The following is an 18,139-nucleotide window of genomic DNA, read 5'->3' as shown; positions in this document are numbered from 1 at the left end:
GACACCTCCAAAGGTTTTTTTTTTTTTAATCAAGCAAAACAATATGTTATTAATACTTGTCCAACTTTGTACAAGTTGTGGAACAAAAAGAATTCAATTTTTTTTATCAGGTCCCAAAAGAGTTCAAATTACAAGTTGATAAGATTGATGCAGCCTTTGCAATTACATAATAGAATCCTATACCCCTAAAACAAAATGCGTAACCCCAAACTCATGAATCAAATTTTTTTATTGTATATATATAACCTCACATGCATATAAAAGGTAAATCCAATTTTAAATGTCAAATTATTTATTTGGTCTTTTATTTTATTTATTTTGATTTTTTACCTTTTAAAAAGTTTATTTTGATCTTTCATGTTTTTAAATTGATTCAGAATGATTTTTCTTGTCACCACGGTTATTTTCAACGATAAAGAAATTTAAAATTGGTGTTTTCTTAACAACATCTATGTTGTCCTTGGTGACTACGCCCATAATGAGATCCACAAACCCCACTCGATCCTCCCTCCTCCGCCTCTAACCCTTCGTCATTGGCTCCTTCAAAATTCTCTCGACGTTGCTTGCGCGCTTCATTGTCATGGTTATTAGCGTCATGTATTACCACCACAAACCCTGCCCCCCTCGCCATTATTTAAGAGGATGGGGAAGAAACCCCCACCCCTACATCTCTCCCTTCCCAAATCTATGTCCCCTACCATTGAGAGTGGAGATTCTTCTCCTTTCTTTTTTTTGCTCTCACCTTCCCCACTTTGAACCATTTCATGGTTAGGGTTTGAAGCATGTGAAAAAAGGAGTTCATTCATTTATCGTAGCTTTTGTTGGTGATGCCTTTGTTGTCATGGTGGGTGAAGAAAGAAAAAAAAAAGAAGAAGAAAGGGACGAGAGAGCAAGAGAAGGAGGAAGCTCAAGAAAAAAACTTATATTTTGTGACGATTTTTAGCTACTAATATATTTATTTCATTAATGATACTATTTTGATCATTTTTAATAATATAAATGATCAAAATAAATTTTTTAATAGATAGATGATCAAATTCTTTTAAAAAAATATTAATGACCAAATAGGTCATTTGATCGGTTTTATACAAGTCATTAAATCCTTTATAAAAACATTAAAATTACTAATAAACCTCATATATATATATATATATATATATGAGACAAATGGTTGGAAAAAACCATGGTTACAGTCATGATTCACAGGGGTGCTATTTGGAGTACTGAGGGGCTCTCAAGAGTCAAAATCTAACTGTTGGGAGTAGATCACTGCTCATGATGACGCCGTGAATACCGTCATGTTTTCCCGGTCGGCGGACGAGACAATGAAGGTGTGCCGGAGGCGCATAGGAAAGGGACAAAACACGTAGTGAAGACTTTGCTGAAGCGGGAGTACTACTTCTTTTTGCCTTTGACAGTAATAACTAGTTAATTACCTATTAAAACATTATTCTGCAAGTTGACAAAAAATTCTCGACAGTTTTCTTTTCAAATTGATTGATCGAGAGAGTTCTAATGGTGTATGAATTTGTGATATACTTTTAAAAAAAATCTCATAATTTCTAATTGATATGGAATGTTAATGAACCCAAACATTATATTATTATCAAATTTCCTTCGGATGCAAGGAGTTCAATGAAATGGTTGAGAAGGGGAATGAATCTGATTCATCAACATCAATAGAAGTTGTGTCTTCATAGTAACTAATACTATTTCTGATTCTATATACAAATAACATTACAAATCATCAACATAAGAAAAGAGATTTTCACATTTAATATTATTAGAAATTTAAATTTTATTTTAAAAGTATTTTTTAAGTTTAAATGTTAATACGATGAGTGAATGTCTAATAAATAGAATTAACAATAAATTAACGATATAGAAGACATTTAACTTTAAATAAATTTAAAATCTGATCATTATTATTTATAATTAGAATCAAAGAAAAATATGATTTATTATCTATTTATAAAATTGGAGGTAGTATTAAATACGCCCAGTTGGAGTTTCATAGGATCTAGAATCCGCAGATTCATTGAAGACGTCATAACTTGCCTTTGAAGTTCTCGGGTTGGGAAAGAAAGGATTTAAAAAGAAACCTAATTACTTTAAAACATTTTAACTGTTAGGTCAAGTTTCTGGTTCATCATCTTGACTGTCCATTGTTTATAATATATCTGGTGTTGAGATACTCATTCACGGAGAACCACTTATTTTGTGGGTTCACCGTAGAAGCTGCCTAAAATATGGTTTTCTTTTCTTCTGTATTTTCTTAATTTTTTTGAAGTAATGCACAAGATCCTCAAAAAAAAAAAAAAAACTATTTGATAAACTAGTTTACCTTAGCCATCAACTTAAAAGAAAATAGAAAATGTATAATATTTTTTCATTAATTATTTTTATAGTAGAATACTCCTAATTAAAAGAAAGAGAGAATGTATCCTTTTTTAGTTAAAATTTAATTCTTCTGTTTAAGGCAGCTATTTCCTGCCCCCCACAAATTTCACAATGCATCCTTTTTTTAATTAAAATTTAATTCTTCTGTTTAAGGCAGCTATTTCCTGCACCCCACAAATTTCACAATGCATCCTTTTTTAATTTTATAATTTTCAGAATTGTCATTTTTTTTGTAAGTTGTCATTTTTTTTCCGATTTTATAATATTATCGGATAACGGAATTTAAAATGCAAAAAGGATGTGAATTACAGATTGCATAATCTGTACCATGTAATTCATTATTCTGTATTAACTATTAAGTACTATGGAATACAATAATTGTATTCCGGAAAACATATTCCGAAACATTGAGTTCATGTTACGAATTATGTAATATGTTATTTTACACTCTTTTGTAATATATTCCGAATCAGTTATTCCAAAATATTTATTATATTCCGAAATACTGGTTCCTGTATTAATTTTATAACATTGCGGAAAGCTTGTTCCCTTGCGAAGTGTTCTGGAATTTATCCCTCAATGGATAAATAAACACTACCGAAAGTTTGATGAAAAAGTTCAAAGGATTCCACCGCATACAATGCTGCAGATATCAATGGCTGACTATATACATTAAATGAAAGAATCAAACACACAAGGTTTTGTAGGAATAAGAAGTGTAAATGAAGAAGCTTTACAATGAGTACAAATGACGAAGTGAAGCAGTTTGTTGGAATGATTCATATTATTAAAGATAAAGGTTTTGGTGTTTCATGTAGTTTCAAGTACACTTCTATAATTTGCTCATTTCACGTTCATGTTGGATTCTTTTAATCCTATGTAAAGAAGTAGAATTGGCACACATAGTAAAATTCAGAACAATTGAATAAGAAATATTGTGCTGTAACAATTAGTAGCTAACTTCATTTCAAGCAGTAGCATATATTTGCATAATTCTACTCACCCCCCAAGAAAGAACACCACCAAAATACCTGTAAGGGATTGTGCAGAAGGTGCATAAGAAAGAATGCGAAACGAAACCAGGTGAGTTTAGTTGCGAAGAAATAAGAGAAAGAAAGAGAAAATTTAAAAAATATACGTGAATCCCACACTTTTATTAAGCTTTTTTTTTTTAAATTCTCTTCCATTCTATTCACTTCCACTCTACCAAATTAATGTGCTTTCCCGAGTATGAAACGAAAAGAAAGTGAATTGAAACAAAGTTTTTGAATTAAATTAGAGTGTAAAATTGTGGGATTGACCTGATTTTAGTATTCATTTGAGTCTCTTTCCCTAGAAGGCTTTGGGTCCAGTTTGGTTCAAGACGAGGGGTTTTTGAGCCATGAGGAGACAGTACTTGGCGATCTCTCTGAACTTGGGGACACTCCTAAGATCGACCTTGGTGCCGTCCTTGAGCGTTATGACCACGTCGCCCCACTCTCCGATGAAGCGCGGCACGACCTGCACGTCCTTGATCACGTTGTAGCCGAAGTCGCTGCGGTCCTGCCCCGTCAGGCCCGAGATCACGCTCACGCGGAGGTTGGTGAACCTGTAGCGCAGGTACATGGCGCGTGATACCGCCGCAAGGGTCAGGGGGAGCCAGAAGAGGGTGAAACCTAGGAGGAGGTTCGCCGCGAGGTCGCCGTAGTGGGCCCCGCCGTCGAAGAATATGGTCTCGCCGGAGGTGGTCGTGGTGGTGGGGGAAGGGGTGGAGGAGGTGGGAGAGGACACGTGTAGCCGCGTGAGGCGGCGGCGGTGGAGGGCGTGGGGTTTGAAGGAGCTGGAGGTGGAGGTGATGGAGGAGGGTAGGTGGCTGACGGCGGAGTTTGTGGCGGTGGTGGGTGGTGAGAGGAGGGGAATGGAGGCCATGTGTGTTGGAAGTAACTGTGACTATAACTGTGTTATCCGTTTAGTTTAGAACTGAGGAATTTGAGTGGCAGGTAATGAAATCTTCAAAGACTTGTGGGGACCACTTTTTCCTAAGTGGCAATCATCTAGCCACGTGGCTGGTCAATGACCACTTATTACTGTTGTTGTTGAGAGGCCCAATGCTTTCGATGGGTTTAAATCTCACAAGTCTGCATTGCCAAGCCCAATATTCCAATAAGAAAACAGATTTTTTCCACACGTAATCCTACTTAATACCTTAAGAGAGAAAAAATATATATATAAATATAATAGACGATATTATCTAATAAAAACAAAAAGATAGAAAAAAAATAAGTATGTCAATGAGATATTTTATATTTGTGAGTGTAAAAAAAAAATCAGACTCTTGTGTTATGTCATTAGTTCCCTTATATGGAGTACTATTATTGAGATAATACAATATACTACTTTCTCCTTCGTTCCACGTTATATAACATTTTAGAGAAAAAAATGTTTCAAAATATATGCTATTTTATAAAACTAATGCTATAATAAATATTTTTTTTTCAAGATTACCTTTAATCATACTTAGTGTGAGTAATGTATAAAAGAGTAAATAAGTCATTAATTAGAGAGATAAATGGTATATTAAAAAGTTAACTAATATTTTCTTAATAGCTGTGAGATCATATAATTTGAAATAAAGGAAGTATATATTACCAAAACGAAATTAACAGAACAACCATTGAAGCCGAGTAAGCTTGACAAAACTAAACCGATTTATATTCACCGGCAGTCTGGCTGGGACTTCATCAATTTTGGTAACATTTAAGTCTGTTCCATCTTACAAACTGAACTTTTGATAGTTCGTAATAACTTATGAGTACATGTGAGTAGATAAAGTGGTTGAAGATATGGTTTTTATGGAAGTGGATTTAATGTCTCTTGTCACCACTAAAATTTTGCTTGATTCTCTACGCTTAGGAGCTAGTTTAAGAGTATCCTCAATTCGACATCTATTATCTATTATGATAAACAAAAGTAAGAATAGCTAACTTATAAGGCACACTATTGTCATTTCTCTTTGTAAACACCAATTGGTGCTTTATGAATGGAAGAATTGAATAACTGCAACTGGATAAAAATGTTTGCAATTTAGGCCTATATTATAATGTCAATGGTATGCTGCCTAGTAGTATTGGAGGTGTCTCTCTGTTCTGCTACCTTTTTTTTTAAATGTAAAAAATTTATGAAGAAATTTGGATATATTTTGGAAAAAGTAATGTAAATTGAACTGGACCATAAGAATAGAACATGGCTAGAGCACTCAGAAGAAATTTTGAGTTGAACATTTAGTGTTATTATTGTATTTAAATAGTAGTTTTTAGGTTTTTTAAGCAAGGAACCATATAAAAAATGGAAAAAGTCCATAAAGGAAATATTAATGATTCATATAAATCACTAAATGCTAAGTGGCCTGAAAATATCCAACGATTAACTAATAATCCGCTTATATATTGCTCTCATAAGAACGTGCGTTTTAGCCCATATGCCAATGGGCCTTTTGTTCAAGTTGGACCAAAACAATAAATGAAGGTGCAACTGTGCAAGTACATGAATGTGGCTGTTACTTACCCTAAATCCCAGCCACATCCTTCAACCCTAAACCTGAAGTGGAAAAAAAAATGCAGAGGCAATGTACGTTGTGGACAAAAAAAGAAAAATAATATAACTGTTTGAATAAGGAATGTAGGAGGATAGATGACAAGCAAAATCAAGGCATGTTTGTAGGGACGGATCCGGAAATGTATTAAAGGGGCCTATTTGTTTAAAATTTTCCTAGTAGTAGATAATATCCTAAGAATGCTTTTAGAGAAACTTGTCCAAACAACCTTCAAATCTTTTCCATAACCACACTCATCTTAATGACTTGAGTTTATACCAAAGTACAAAGCATGATTGAATTGGAACAAATAGTCTAAATAAATTATCTTTTTTAAATTGATTCATTTAAATTTAGTCCCATAATTATCAAGCACATTCCATGCATGTTGTCTTTTATAGTGATCTTTCATTCAAAATATAGTATTGTTAAGGTGATAATACACACAGAAGTTAGTAAATTTAAAGACTAAAATGTAAAAAACAAAAAAATTGACTAAAATATATATGAATAACAAAACAAAAAAAAAGTTGGGTGAGTGAGAACGAAAACTATCTAAATATCTAATAGAATACATAGAATGATAGAATCAACAAGAGCTGACTGGAACCCACTTAAATTGCATGTGCAGGCACAAGGACCAGGTGGCTTAAAACTTACTCCCATTTTTGGTACCCTAAAGAATCCAATGTTCTTCTCATACCTACCCAAATATGTGCATGGGCATTGTCTTGTTATTTTTCCAACTGTTTTCCATCTCAAACAACAAAATGATAATTATATTACATAGAATAGTAGGGTTGTCCTTCTTTAAATTTTTTTACAATAATAGTCATGTTTGCTCATCCGAATAGATACCATACACCTTATTAAATATAGTGCCTGCAAATGTATGGAACAACTAACTCATAGCATCAACCTCGAAGTTAGATGAAATTAACTTTGCACTTATAAATGTGGATAATTTAGTCTAATAAATAAACTTTTTCCATCAGAACCTAGTATAGTTGCCGTAACCAACTAAAAGGCTACTTAAAAATTATGTTTATGTAGCCGTTGACAGAATCCACACATTATATTAAAATAGTAAAATACTTTCTAATATAAAGGAACAAAGCAATAACTACAAAATTATTGCATATTGAAACCACATGATCTCCACACTCTTTATGGGCATTATAATCCCAAACATGCTGGGAATGCTCTCATTCTGCAACTCTTCACAAAAAAAAAAAACCCTAACAACCCTTTGATAACTGTCCAATTAGGAACCCCCCCAAGCACGTGGCCACCAAACGATTCCACAATTTTTTAATTATGTCCACTGAAAAAGAAATTAGAAAAATAAAAAACTTTGCTTAAAAATTAAAATCATAGTTGGCTTCTGAAACTGTCATGCATCAAAATGCCAAAATTTTCCGCCACTGGCTAATTTTTTTAAGCCAAGTTCACATGATCCCATACATATACCAGCAAATACTTTAATATATAATAGATATTTTCGAGGCAATGCAGATTGTATCACATGTATTGTTTAATACAGAAATGGATACTTACGTATATGATGGTATTTACAATGAAGCCATGCGTAAGATTAGGGTCTTATTCAGGTTCCATATATGCCAATTTCATAATGAGAATTATACATAACTTTCCGAAATTACAAGGAGTTGCGCCTTTCAGACGAAGCTATTGCTTGAAAGCAATGTTGTTTCAATTAAAAATGTGTCCTATTGAACCATTTATTAGCATTCATTAACAAATCAATACTCTTTCAGTTCACTGGTATAAATAAATTGTTGAACATGAACACCTAATATCAGTTTTTTTAGAACTTCGTTCTTTTTGTTTGAAAATGAAATGCAACGATTGCTTTGACTATATCAAATTGCTTTCCTGTCAATATAACTGTTCATATCTCGAGTAGTAGAATTATTATTTTTTTAATCAAGAGTATCTATAGAAAATTAAATAAGAAAATAAACAAGAAGAAATGTGTAAAAAGTGTGAGGTAACTAGTTTCTTCAGTCACTTATTTTGAACAATCAAGAAGAACTAATTTGACTTCAAAGTTTCATATACTAATTAACCACACTATATGTAACATATATAGTGTGGATGAAGTTACTGTGTAAGAGTAACTACTAGTAAAAATTTTCTATTTCAATAACTTTTTATATATACTAAATTTCAATCATTCAATTTTTAAATTTTAAAAAATTATTTTATAGATAAAATCTACAATTTATGTAAAAATTATAGTTATTTGATAGTTTATTAAATATATTAAATTTAACATATTTTCGTTAATAATGCGAAAGATTTAGAATTACTCGTATCTTTAAGTTTCTCCATAGTAAATTCACTTTCTTTTTTTTCCATTCCCCGTGGCTAATTAAAACAGCCAAAAAGGGAAGCATCCTTGCATGAAATTTAGCAAGTTAGGGAACAACTCATTCACACTTGAAAATAAAAGAATGACTCAGGGTCGGTGAAATAGCGTTTATCTATTTGACAAAGAGTGATTAGAAAAATGTTTGAAGAAGCGTGCTGGAAGGGGAAGAAATTAATAGATCGATGACAGTGACAAGATTCATTTACGATAGCCATTACTATGATGATGTTGATGGTCTCCATACCGTCCAAGCAAAACTCTGAAAATAACAGATCATATGATTTTTTTAAAAGATAGAAAGAGAGAAGCAAGCCAAAAGTGTAAATGAACAGTAGAATATGTGAAATTTATATTTTTTTATATAAATAGTCACTTTTCTGTGTATCTCGCTAACAAATGTGTCATTGAATGATGAAAATATAAAATTTAGTCTCCAAAAGTGTAAAAAATACGACAAATATATCAATCGTTTCATCCATCACTGTTAATAAAATAGTCTACGTGACATAGAATGACGAATTTATCACTGAAATGATTGCCAACGTGACTATCTCTAATTGCCAACGTAGAAACATAATTGTTATGTAATATTTTTTTTGACATTTTCATCTTCCCACTCTCTAGGAATATGAATGCGTAAATAGTCATTTTTGTCTTTGAATGTATAATTCCCAGCTAAATGTGTCACTGAAAGATGGAAATATAAAATTTAGTCCCCGAAAGTATAAAAGATGCAACAAATATATCCAGTCGTTAATTTCCGTTCGTCACTGTTAATAAAATAACCAAGATTCGAAAAAGTGAAATATGAGATATATTTATCTTGTAGGGTAATTTGAAAAAAATTGTAATGATTGATACACTGTAATAATGTTTTATTTTGGTAAATTGATACAATATTTATTTTGGATAATTTCTATTGTGATAGATAAATTATGATTGATAATCAATATTATCATTATTATTATGTTTGTTTTAAATTGTGTTTGTCAATATATTTTTTTAAGTGATTATTGTAATGTTATACTTGTAGCGATAAAAAATGACAAAAATTTATCCTAAAATTATATTTTACCCTTAAATGAAATGAAATTTCAAGTGTAACAATTTAATCCAATAGAAACATACTGATATTTAGGTCCAATAAAAAATTAGTGACATTTTCATCTAATAATAGTAACTTATTAACATTTTTGGTCCAATGAAACCTAATGACATTTAGGTTAAAAAAAAAAAGACTAACATTTTCCTCTAATAAAAAAATATTGACATTTTCGTCTAACAAAAAATTAGTGACCTTTAAGTTTAAAAATGATATTTTACTGATATTTTTGTCCAATTTAGTTAGCATGATCACGTTGATAATTATTTTAGTGATAAATTTATTCTTCTATGTCACGTAGACTATTTTATTAACGGTGATGGATAAAAGTTAACGGTTGGATATATTTATTTCATTTTTTATATTTTCGGGGACTAAATTTTGTATTTTCATCTTTTAGGAACGTATTTGTCAATGAATTATGCATTGAAAGACAAAAGTGATTATTTATTCAATTTTTTTATAAATTCAGGTTATATTTCAACGAAGAGCTAAGAATTAATCTCCTGAGATCATTTTTAAGAGATTAACATCTTTTCCAACAAATATTTTAATTTCTCACACTCATGGATCTAAAATCAAACTTTTAATCGGGTTATTTTTTTTAATAAGCTTGAGATATTTTTTGGCTGAGTTAAACATATTCATTTAAAGGATCGACTTTTTTCAATAAATATTTTTCTATATATACATATTAACATGTGATCAAACTCTTCATTATATGCTCAGACAATAAAATTATGTTAAACTATGTTACTATTTATATAATTATATTGTATCTGCATATATGTACATATTCACCTGAGCTAAAGTTACTAATATTATTACTATGCATGGCATGACGTGATGCAAATTTGACTAAAAGATTGTGACAATTTATTATTTGATTTAAACTTCAGGGTGCAAATTTGACCACAGTCATCACTGCCATATTATATGATCCATATAGAGGAAAATAAAGTGTACAAGTAAAGAGATGAACAGAAAGTGGGGTGTGAAAACGCACTTAGATGGATGCCAGATAGTGGGTGACAGTGATATCACATGAAGCCTCCCATTAAACCCTAAAATTGGTGCAGTGGAGTGAATACTCTGATTGATCAGCTCCAAAAAATAAAAAGTGGGTACGGCTAAATCCCAAATGTTCTTCTGCATATCCCAAAAATTCTTTATTTACTGTTTATCACACACGTTTTATTTAACACATTCTATGTAATATGTAAAGAACTTTAAAAAAATATTATAAACATGATTTACACACTTGTATATTTAATATGAAGTTTTTATTATAGTAATATAGTAAGTAAGTACCTAATTTTTTTTTCATACGACACCCCTTTTTCCTATGTTGTCATGAACAACAAAATCGACAATATCTCATTCACGAGAATGACTATTTCCAACTCTTTGTTTTCTTCCACTCTTCCATCTGCTTGTCTTCTTCCCCTCTTGGAATTTGTGTTTGATTCTCTTTCTTTTTTTATGCCTACTTTGTTAACTTGGGGTGGATTTCGTTCGTTGCAGGTACTGATTGATGAGATCAGCAGCTCAAATCATTACAGGGTCTTAATTTCTTCAGAGCAATGGTAAACATTTTTGTTCTAGAATACATTACGCGGGTATGATTTCAGAGCAAGCTAAATTAATAATCGGTTTAAGAAAATGATAGGGAGTAATAAGAGAATGAGAATCTCTCGTTATTTTAATGCTACATGCTACACGCCAAATAGCAGTTGCATTACTCAAGTTTCAAGAAAACTTGTTACATTAACCAACTTAGTGGGAAAAAAAAAGTGACTAGCCCTTAATTCATTCATATAAAAATTTTCAAGCCCCGCCAGAAAATTTCTACTTGATATATATATATATATATATATATATATATATACATATATCCTATTTTATACACCAAGTTATCAAAACATGGGTTTTTAATTTAAGAACTCATCATCATAATAAAGTATTGTGTGATAAATTGATGGACACCCTCTTGATTTCACAGGGAAAAACTACTACATCCAAATTTTTAAAATTAATTAACTCTCTCTCTCTCTCTCTCCCTTTGATTTGATTCAATTGAAATGCTGCTGCTCCAACCAAGGCCAAAACCCAGATTGATCATCCATGCCACAAAACATGTTGCTTAGGCTTTCTTCTTTGACCATTTGGTCAATCTTTTGGCATGATGCAAGTTCTGGTCTTGAAGAAGTTTGGAAAAGCTGAGCAACTCCTGCAGGCCTAACAGAAGAAGGAGGAAAGAAGGGTCTGCTTGGCTGTTGCTGATGTGTAGAATGAGGACTGTCAATAGCTGGTGTCCTTGAGATATCCAACTTGATGTCTGAGCTGTTCTCACTTCTATTGCTGCAGGATCCTTCTGTTTCTTTGTTAAGGTTTATGGATTCTGTTGGCTCTCTACTTTTCAGTGCCAATATCTGCACCAGAAATATTACTTAATCCAATAAGGGTACACTAATAACAAAACAACATGCAATATGATATATGCATGCAGAAAAGTAGGACCTAAAAGGCTAACATCAAACACCACCCCTAAAAGTGCCAACATGATGAGAGTTTTATAGAATATCTAGAAACTAGAATATGGTATGTATGATGAGAAATTGAAAAATTAAAACTGTTATGTGCAAAACAAAGCAAGTGAACTATGCAAGAGAGAGAAATAATGGAAGATGTCATTGGAGAGAGATGATGGATCATTGAATCTTGAAGTCACTGTAGATGAAAGGAAAAAGTACAACTTTATAGAAAGTCACTAGTTAGAGAAGGGGGTGAAACGAACGGTTCTGAAAACTAAACACACAAGTCAAAAAAGCATAAACACTTGGGAAATTTAAAAAAAAAAAAAAAGAAGGATCATCATTGCTACCGCAAAGCTTTATTCTACAGAATCAAAACAATCTCATCAAAACAGTCTCATAGCAGAAATTCAACATGTCAAAAGGGGGCTTCATCTTTTATTTTTATTTTTTTCTCCACTTTTCCATAAGAAAAAGAAAAATTCAAAAGAAAAAAAATGATGTGAAAGTAATCAGGAGATAGATATACTACACTACAGCACTAAATCCAAATGATTAGAATTTGATTGAGTTAGAAGGAAAAACTACTAACCTCAGCCTGAAGTTTTTGGTTCTGAGCTTGAAGTGCATCATTATCTGACTTGACAGCTTCATACTGTCTTTTGAGAACATCATAGTCTTTCTCCAACTGCTTGGTCTTCCACCTGGCCCTTCTATTCTGGAACCATATAGCAATTTGTCTTGGTTGCAAGCCAAGTGCTCTTGCAAGCTGCATTTTTCTCTCTGGCTCAAGCTTGTTCCCCAACTCAAAGCTCTTCTCAAGTGTCTTCACTTGCTCCATGTTGAGCCTTCTCTTCTTCTCCCCTGCTTGTGATCCATCATCAGACAAATCTTCCTCAGCATTATTGGCCTCTTCTCCATGCTCAATCCCTGATGAAAATGACATGGATCTCTTTCCTAGAATGGTCACTCCCCCTGCATCAACATTAGGAACACAATATCAGAAGGACATATAAGGTTGATTGGATGGTTAAGAAAGAAGGAATGGAGGAAAATGTTGTCGGTTCAATCCCTCCTGCCAACAAAAACTAACAAACTAACAATTAACATTTGTTGATCAAAAAACAGAATATTTGAGTTGAGTGTGTGCTTGTGTTGATCTGATACTTAGTTTTTAGAGAGAGAGTGTACCATGATATTCTTGAGGTGCACACGTTGGTAGAATTGAGGTGAGAGAAGGTGGAGGTTGATGATGATGGTGATCATCATGGTGAGGGGTTTGGAGCATGAAATTTGCTGGGAAGAAAGCCATCTCATTGCAGGTTTTATGCCTGCCACAAAATCTTCAAGATCAGCTGAATGAATGATAGTGTGATCGCCACTTTGAAGTAATAATAAGAGATGATTGCAGATGCTGTAAGCTTAAAAATAAAGAAGGAATGGCAAAGGATTACTGCACCACATCCTCTGACAAAATATTTTAGGAGCAAATTAAATAAAGTTCTTCAGTTGAAGGAGGATGATGCACTAATTGTTCTGAATGATGATGGCTTGCATATACATTACAAGTTCTAGCCAGAGCTTTTGTTCTCTAGTGTTACTATTTGAAAGGAAAATGAAGTTGAGAGGGAAGGAAGGGAGGAAAGAGAGAGAGAGAGAGAGATATGTTTGAATCTATAGACTTAGCTCTAGATATCGACTTCCATATATATCACTAGTTTTTTTATTTCTTTTCATTATTGTACATAAAAAAGGAAAAAGCAATTAGTTAAGCATTTGTAGAAAAAAAAATCTGCAGTAATTATATTAAATGTGAAAGGATGTTCAGTGTACATGGGAAAATAATAAAGAAAAAGATATTGTGTTTAGATTTTAGAAAAGGAGAAAAGGAAAGCTTGCTTCTCTGCCTCAACCTGTCTAATAATATTATTCCAATGTAGTGTGTGCATGTGTAAAGCTCTTAAAAATGTAATTATTTTCCTAATGATAAACTAGTTTCTCACTTAGGAGACAAGAGGAGGGGGGTTCTTCTTTACAAAGACAATTGTCTTTAAAATATAATGATGGAATTGGCAAATTGGCAATGCAGCTAGATGCTTTCCATAGTCTATGATTCCATTGTAAAAAGGAAATGGAGAGATTCAGATATTATAATTCTTTAATGTTGAAGTGGGAAATGGCCATGTTGATGATTACATTAATAAAAAGTCATAAGCAAAAGACATAAGATGGGGCAAGTGTTTGAGAGGGAAGAAAGATGGATGATGGAGAGAGAGAGACGTTTTTGTTAGGAAAAGAAAACTTTTACATGGTGAGGTGATATTTGTGTGTGAAATTTTGTGAATGGAAGAGGTTACTTAAGAAAAAAGAGAAGTGAGTTGGCTATAACTTTAAGTCCAAAATGGATTGTGTTTTTTTTTTTTTTTTTTGAGAAAGAGAAAGAGAAGAGGAAAGGGAGAAGGGGCAGGAATCTAGGGGATGGGTCCAATGAGGAGGGGCAGGGTTTGCTACCTAACCCACCAACAGGTATCGTGTATTAGGACGAAGCTCTTTCGCATCAGCCATTATCCCTTTGCATCACTTCCAACCCAATTCCTATCTCTGTATTTGGTATCTCTTTCTTTTTTTATTGATAAATGTTAATGATTTATTTGTTAATTTTTATTTATAAAATAATTAAATTTTTTTTTATCATTAAGTCAACCTTATATTTTCCTTACCTTAAGCTATGATATGGGATTGCAACTTGAATCCACAACAACCTAAGCCCTGAGGCTGGTGCAATTTTTCATTAGTAACTAGTATTTTTTTTTTTACTGTGTTTTCAATTTGAGAGTTTCCTCCTTTTCTATTTTAAAATCATTTAAAATAAGAAAGGGAAAAAATAACTATTAATGTAAAGTGTAATGATTTTAAAGAAAAGTGTACATATATATTATATTCTTCCACCAAGAGTGAAAATATTTTCCTGCTTTTGTTACCCTACCAGAGCTGGTCTTGTTTGTCCTTTTCCTAGCCACATATAATGCAAGAATGATCCATGACACTCAAGTGCCAATCTACACTTACGTCATCTCCATTTTAACATTTTTTTTACATTTTGCGAATGTTTTAGACGGGTCTAACTATTACACATTACTTATATTTACCTTTTATAATTTAAGGCAGATTTGACATTGAAACATTCAACACAAAATTCTTTTTCTCACATAAATCAGATTCAACATGTTTTGAAAGCGTGATTCATATAAAACAAACATAAACTAAATAATTAACATCTTTAATCTAACAATTCTAAAAATTTTATTAAATAGATCCCTCAAATAACTTCACATCATTACATTTATCGCTGTAAAAATACATATACATGAATTTGTAAAAATTTTAAGGAAAAACAATGCTTGATAAATTTTTAACAGATAAGCACCTTCATTGGGGTGCCTTTAGAGAGAGAAAAATGGGAGAGGGAAATATAAATAAAATAAGTTTTTTCTATAAATCAGGGTATCTTTCATCAAACTTGTAAAATGCATGATTTATTTAAGAGATTGACATCTTTAAATATATGATTTTTCATAAGTACAAATTAAAAATTAAACTCATAATCATATGAATAAGAGACAAAATTATTTATTAATAATATGAATTCATGTTGAATATAAATAAAATAAGTAATATAATGTGATAAAAAAAATTAAATTAAATTTCTGTAGCAGCAGTGGAATTTCTAAAAAAATATAATGTCCATCTACATGACACATAACCACTACTCCTTTCACCTGACCTTAGCCACTTCCAACTCCCTTCCTAATTGGCCCGCAGTACATTCCCTGTATACATTATATATATTCTCTTTCCTCTATCTCTTTGTACTCAAGTTTCAACACAATATAAATATGCAATACATAATTGAATAAACAAGGTACACCAATAAACAATTGCAATCTCTTTAAACAAAAAAATAAAAATAATCTTGGTATGCATTTTGCAACTCATCTAGACTATGGTATAGCTGTGTGTGTCATTTTGTGCTAGACCCTTCACCATGGAAGAGAAGTCAAACGTGGTTGAATATTTTGCAATAGCCTATATAAGATGGTAAGGGTAAAGGACCAAATGTTCAAGATTTGTGCATGCCCTTTAACATGTGCCTAGTTTGGCTTATGTTACAAGGCAATTCATGATGGGTGCAAGACCTTGGCTATCTGAGAAGGAGACAGAGAAATAGAGGCAGCAGGAAATTACTTCCCTCTTTCAAACTGCAATTTCTTCCACTATAAGTTGCCAGAGAGGACCAGTTGAGGTGTGTGGTACACATTACACAATGTGAAATTTAATTTTGAAAGTGAAAGTTTCCACATCAACGGGTAAAAAAGGACATGTACATTTTGCTAATGATTGTTGAGTTTGATAACTTCATCAAAAAGATTTTGTTTTTTTTTTAACCAAAACAAAGCTTACTTGAACCACAATAGTGTCAATGTGAGAAATGTGTTTTTTCCTATAAAGTGCCATCATACTTGTTAAGTAAGAGATTGATTGGGTTATGGTTAAGCGTCAAAATGGAACTATCTTCCAACAATATCTTCTTTATATTTTCAAGATTTAACTTAAGTATTTAATGGGTATAAACTTTTCTACCGTAACACATTGATTAGGAAGTGTACCTTCATTTACAATTACGTTTTTTACTATGTTTTTTTCTATATAGTAAAAAGTACATTAAAATTTACTATTATTTTTCCGTTGTTGTGTTTTCATCAATCACTTTCTTATATTTCAATTAGGAAGTTTACAGACATATGGGAGCCAATGAAGGAATTAAATTTCCAACACGTGGTCCCAAATTAGCTTAATCAGCCATAAACATGCATCACCACGGGTTCTTCATTGAGTTAACGGCTTGAGACAATTTGCCTAATCCATCAATCAATTGATTTAACATTTAAAATCGATGGTTTGATTTTGACTTGAATAAAACTATTGAGTTATGCCCTTCATAAAATAAAATAAAAACACTATTGAGCTACTACCTTAACAATATTAATTATTAGACTTAAAAAATATTAATTGTTAAATACAATTAATATTTTTTTTATGTATACGTTGTAAATATACAAATATCTAAAATATATATTTTTTTAAAAATATTTTTAAATTTTAATAAAATTCTGTTTGTTAATATTTTATTTTAAAAAGTCAATGGTTAAAAAGATATATATAAGAATAAAAAAAATTAATATATAGATGCCGATGTTAAGACTCTAACTGTGTGTTTGGTGGAAAAGAAATAAATAAGTGAAAATAGGATGAATAATAATAGGAAAAAGATAAAGTGAATTTAAATTGTGAGTTTGAGAGAAATAAGAAAGAGAAAAAAATAAATTAAAATAAACTATTTTCAAAATATGATAATCAATTTTGATTTTAATTCTTGGGCATGAAATCGATTTTCAAAATGTTCTGGATTTGCATTACCAACATAATTGATTTTTCATTATTAACTAAATATGACCTATTCTTATGTTTTTAATTCAGTATTATAAGGATTTAAAATAAATAAATAAATTTTTAAAATCTCACTCCTTTTGTAAGCCAAACAAGAAATAAAATACTTCTTTTGATCTTATTTATAGATTTAATATGATCATTTTTATAACAAATAATTTATAATATTACTTATATTAATTATTTTTAGATTAAAATATTTATAATTAAAAGATGTTGCAATAACAAACAATTTGAAGAGAGAGGGAGTAAAGGGTATTAATTACACCGGTAGTTTTTGAAGAAAAAAAATTAAGACATTTTATTATTAGTTAAATTATTATTATTTTTAATTGTGATGAATTAGATAACTAAATTTTATAAATAAAATCGAAAGAAGTAATTATTTTATCTAATCATAGGTTCAAGGAGTATTCCTACCCATGTACATTCATAAGTCCATTAATCTCTTAAACAAGGTATTGGGTCTGTAACCAATAATTCAATAAAAGAAAGAGAAAAGTTCATTCCTTGGTAGTTGACCATGGTCAATATCAAAGTTTTATTGAGTCAAACTTAGCATTTGCTTTGCCATCCTTGAAAATGATATTATATGTAACCATGCATATAGTTGGCAAATCATGCAACCC

The 18,139-nt window shown here is 31.4% G+C and overlaps 2 protein-coding genes across 4 annotated transcripts; both read right to left on the bottom strand.

Annotated features, from left to right (window-relative positions):
* Nucleotides 1-3,157: 3,157 nt before the first annotated feature.
* Nucleotides 3,158-4,372, bottom strand: LOC114378937. The gene is made up of 2 exons (XM_028337520.1): nucleotides 3,702-4,372; nucleotides 3,158-3,431 (listed from the first exon to the last, which is right to left on the bottom strand). The coding sequence occupies exon 1, from the start codon at nucleotides 4,306-4,308 to the stop codon at nucleotides 3,733-3,735; it is 576 nt and encodes a 191-aa protein (XP_028193321.1). The 5' UTR covers nucleotides 4,309-4,372; the 3' UTR covers nucleotides 3,158-3,431; nucleotides 3,702-3,732.
* Nucleotides 4,373-11,381: 7,009 nt separating this feature from the next.
* On the bottom strand, nucleotides 11,382-14,127 carry LOC114378921 (homeobox-leucine zipper protein ATHB-13-like). Of its 3 annotated transcripts, none has more exons than XM_028337514.1 (4): nucleotides 14,006-14,127; nucleotides 13,194-13,333; nucleotides 12,595-12,977; nucleotides 11,382-11,900 (listed from the first exon to the last, which is right to left on the bottom strand). In XM_028337514.1, the coding sequence occupies exons 2-4, from the start codon at nucleotides 13,312-13,314 to the stop codon at nucleotides 11,541-11,543; spliced, it is 864 nt and encodes a 287-aa protein (XP_028193315.1). In that variant the 5' UTR covers nucleotides 13,315-13,333; nucleotides 14,006-14,127; the 3' UTR covers nucleotides 11,382-11,540. The 3 variants fall into 3 exon arrangements, with proteins under 3 accessions (XP_028193315.1, XP_028193312.1, XP_028193307.1); XM_028337511.1 differs by lacking the exon at nucleotides 14,006-14,127 and adding an exon at nucleotides 13,457-13,689; XM_028337506.1 differs by lacking the exon at nucleotides 14,006-14,127 and adding an exon at nucleotides 13,462-13,689.
* Nucleotides 14,128-18,139: the final 4,012 nt, after the last annotated feature.

Source organism: Glycine soja, chromosome 2, assembly GCF_004193775.1.
Source record: "Glycine soja cultivar W05 chromosome 2, ASM419377v2, whole genome shotgun sequence".
Taxonomy (NCBI): Eukaryota; Viridiplantae; Streptophyta; class Magnoliopsida; order Fabales; family Fabaceae; genus Glycine; species Glycine soja.
The sequence above is the reverse complement of the archived record's forward strand: the minus strand, read 5'-3'. Positions and strand labels throughout refer to the sequence as shown.

Coding starts and splice junctions, on each gene's coding strand:
- LOC114378937 (XM_028337520.1), bottom strand. CDS start 4,308: ATGGCCTCCATTCCCCTCCTCTCACCACCCACCACCGCCACAAACTCC.
- LOC114378921 (XM_028337506.1), bottom strand. Junction 12,978..13,193: donor TGCACCTCAAGAATATCATG/GTACACTCTCTC, acceptor ATGTTGATGCAG/GGGGAGTGACCATTCTAGGA. Junction 11,901..12,594: donor ACCAAAAACTTCAGGCTGAG/GTTAGTAGTTTT, acceptor TTTCTGGTGCAG/ATATTGGCACTGAAAAGTAG.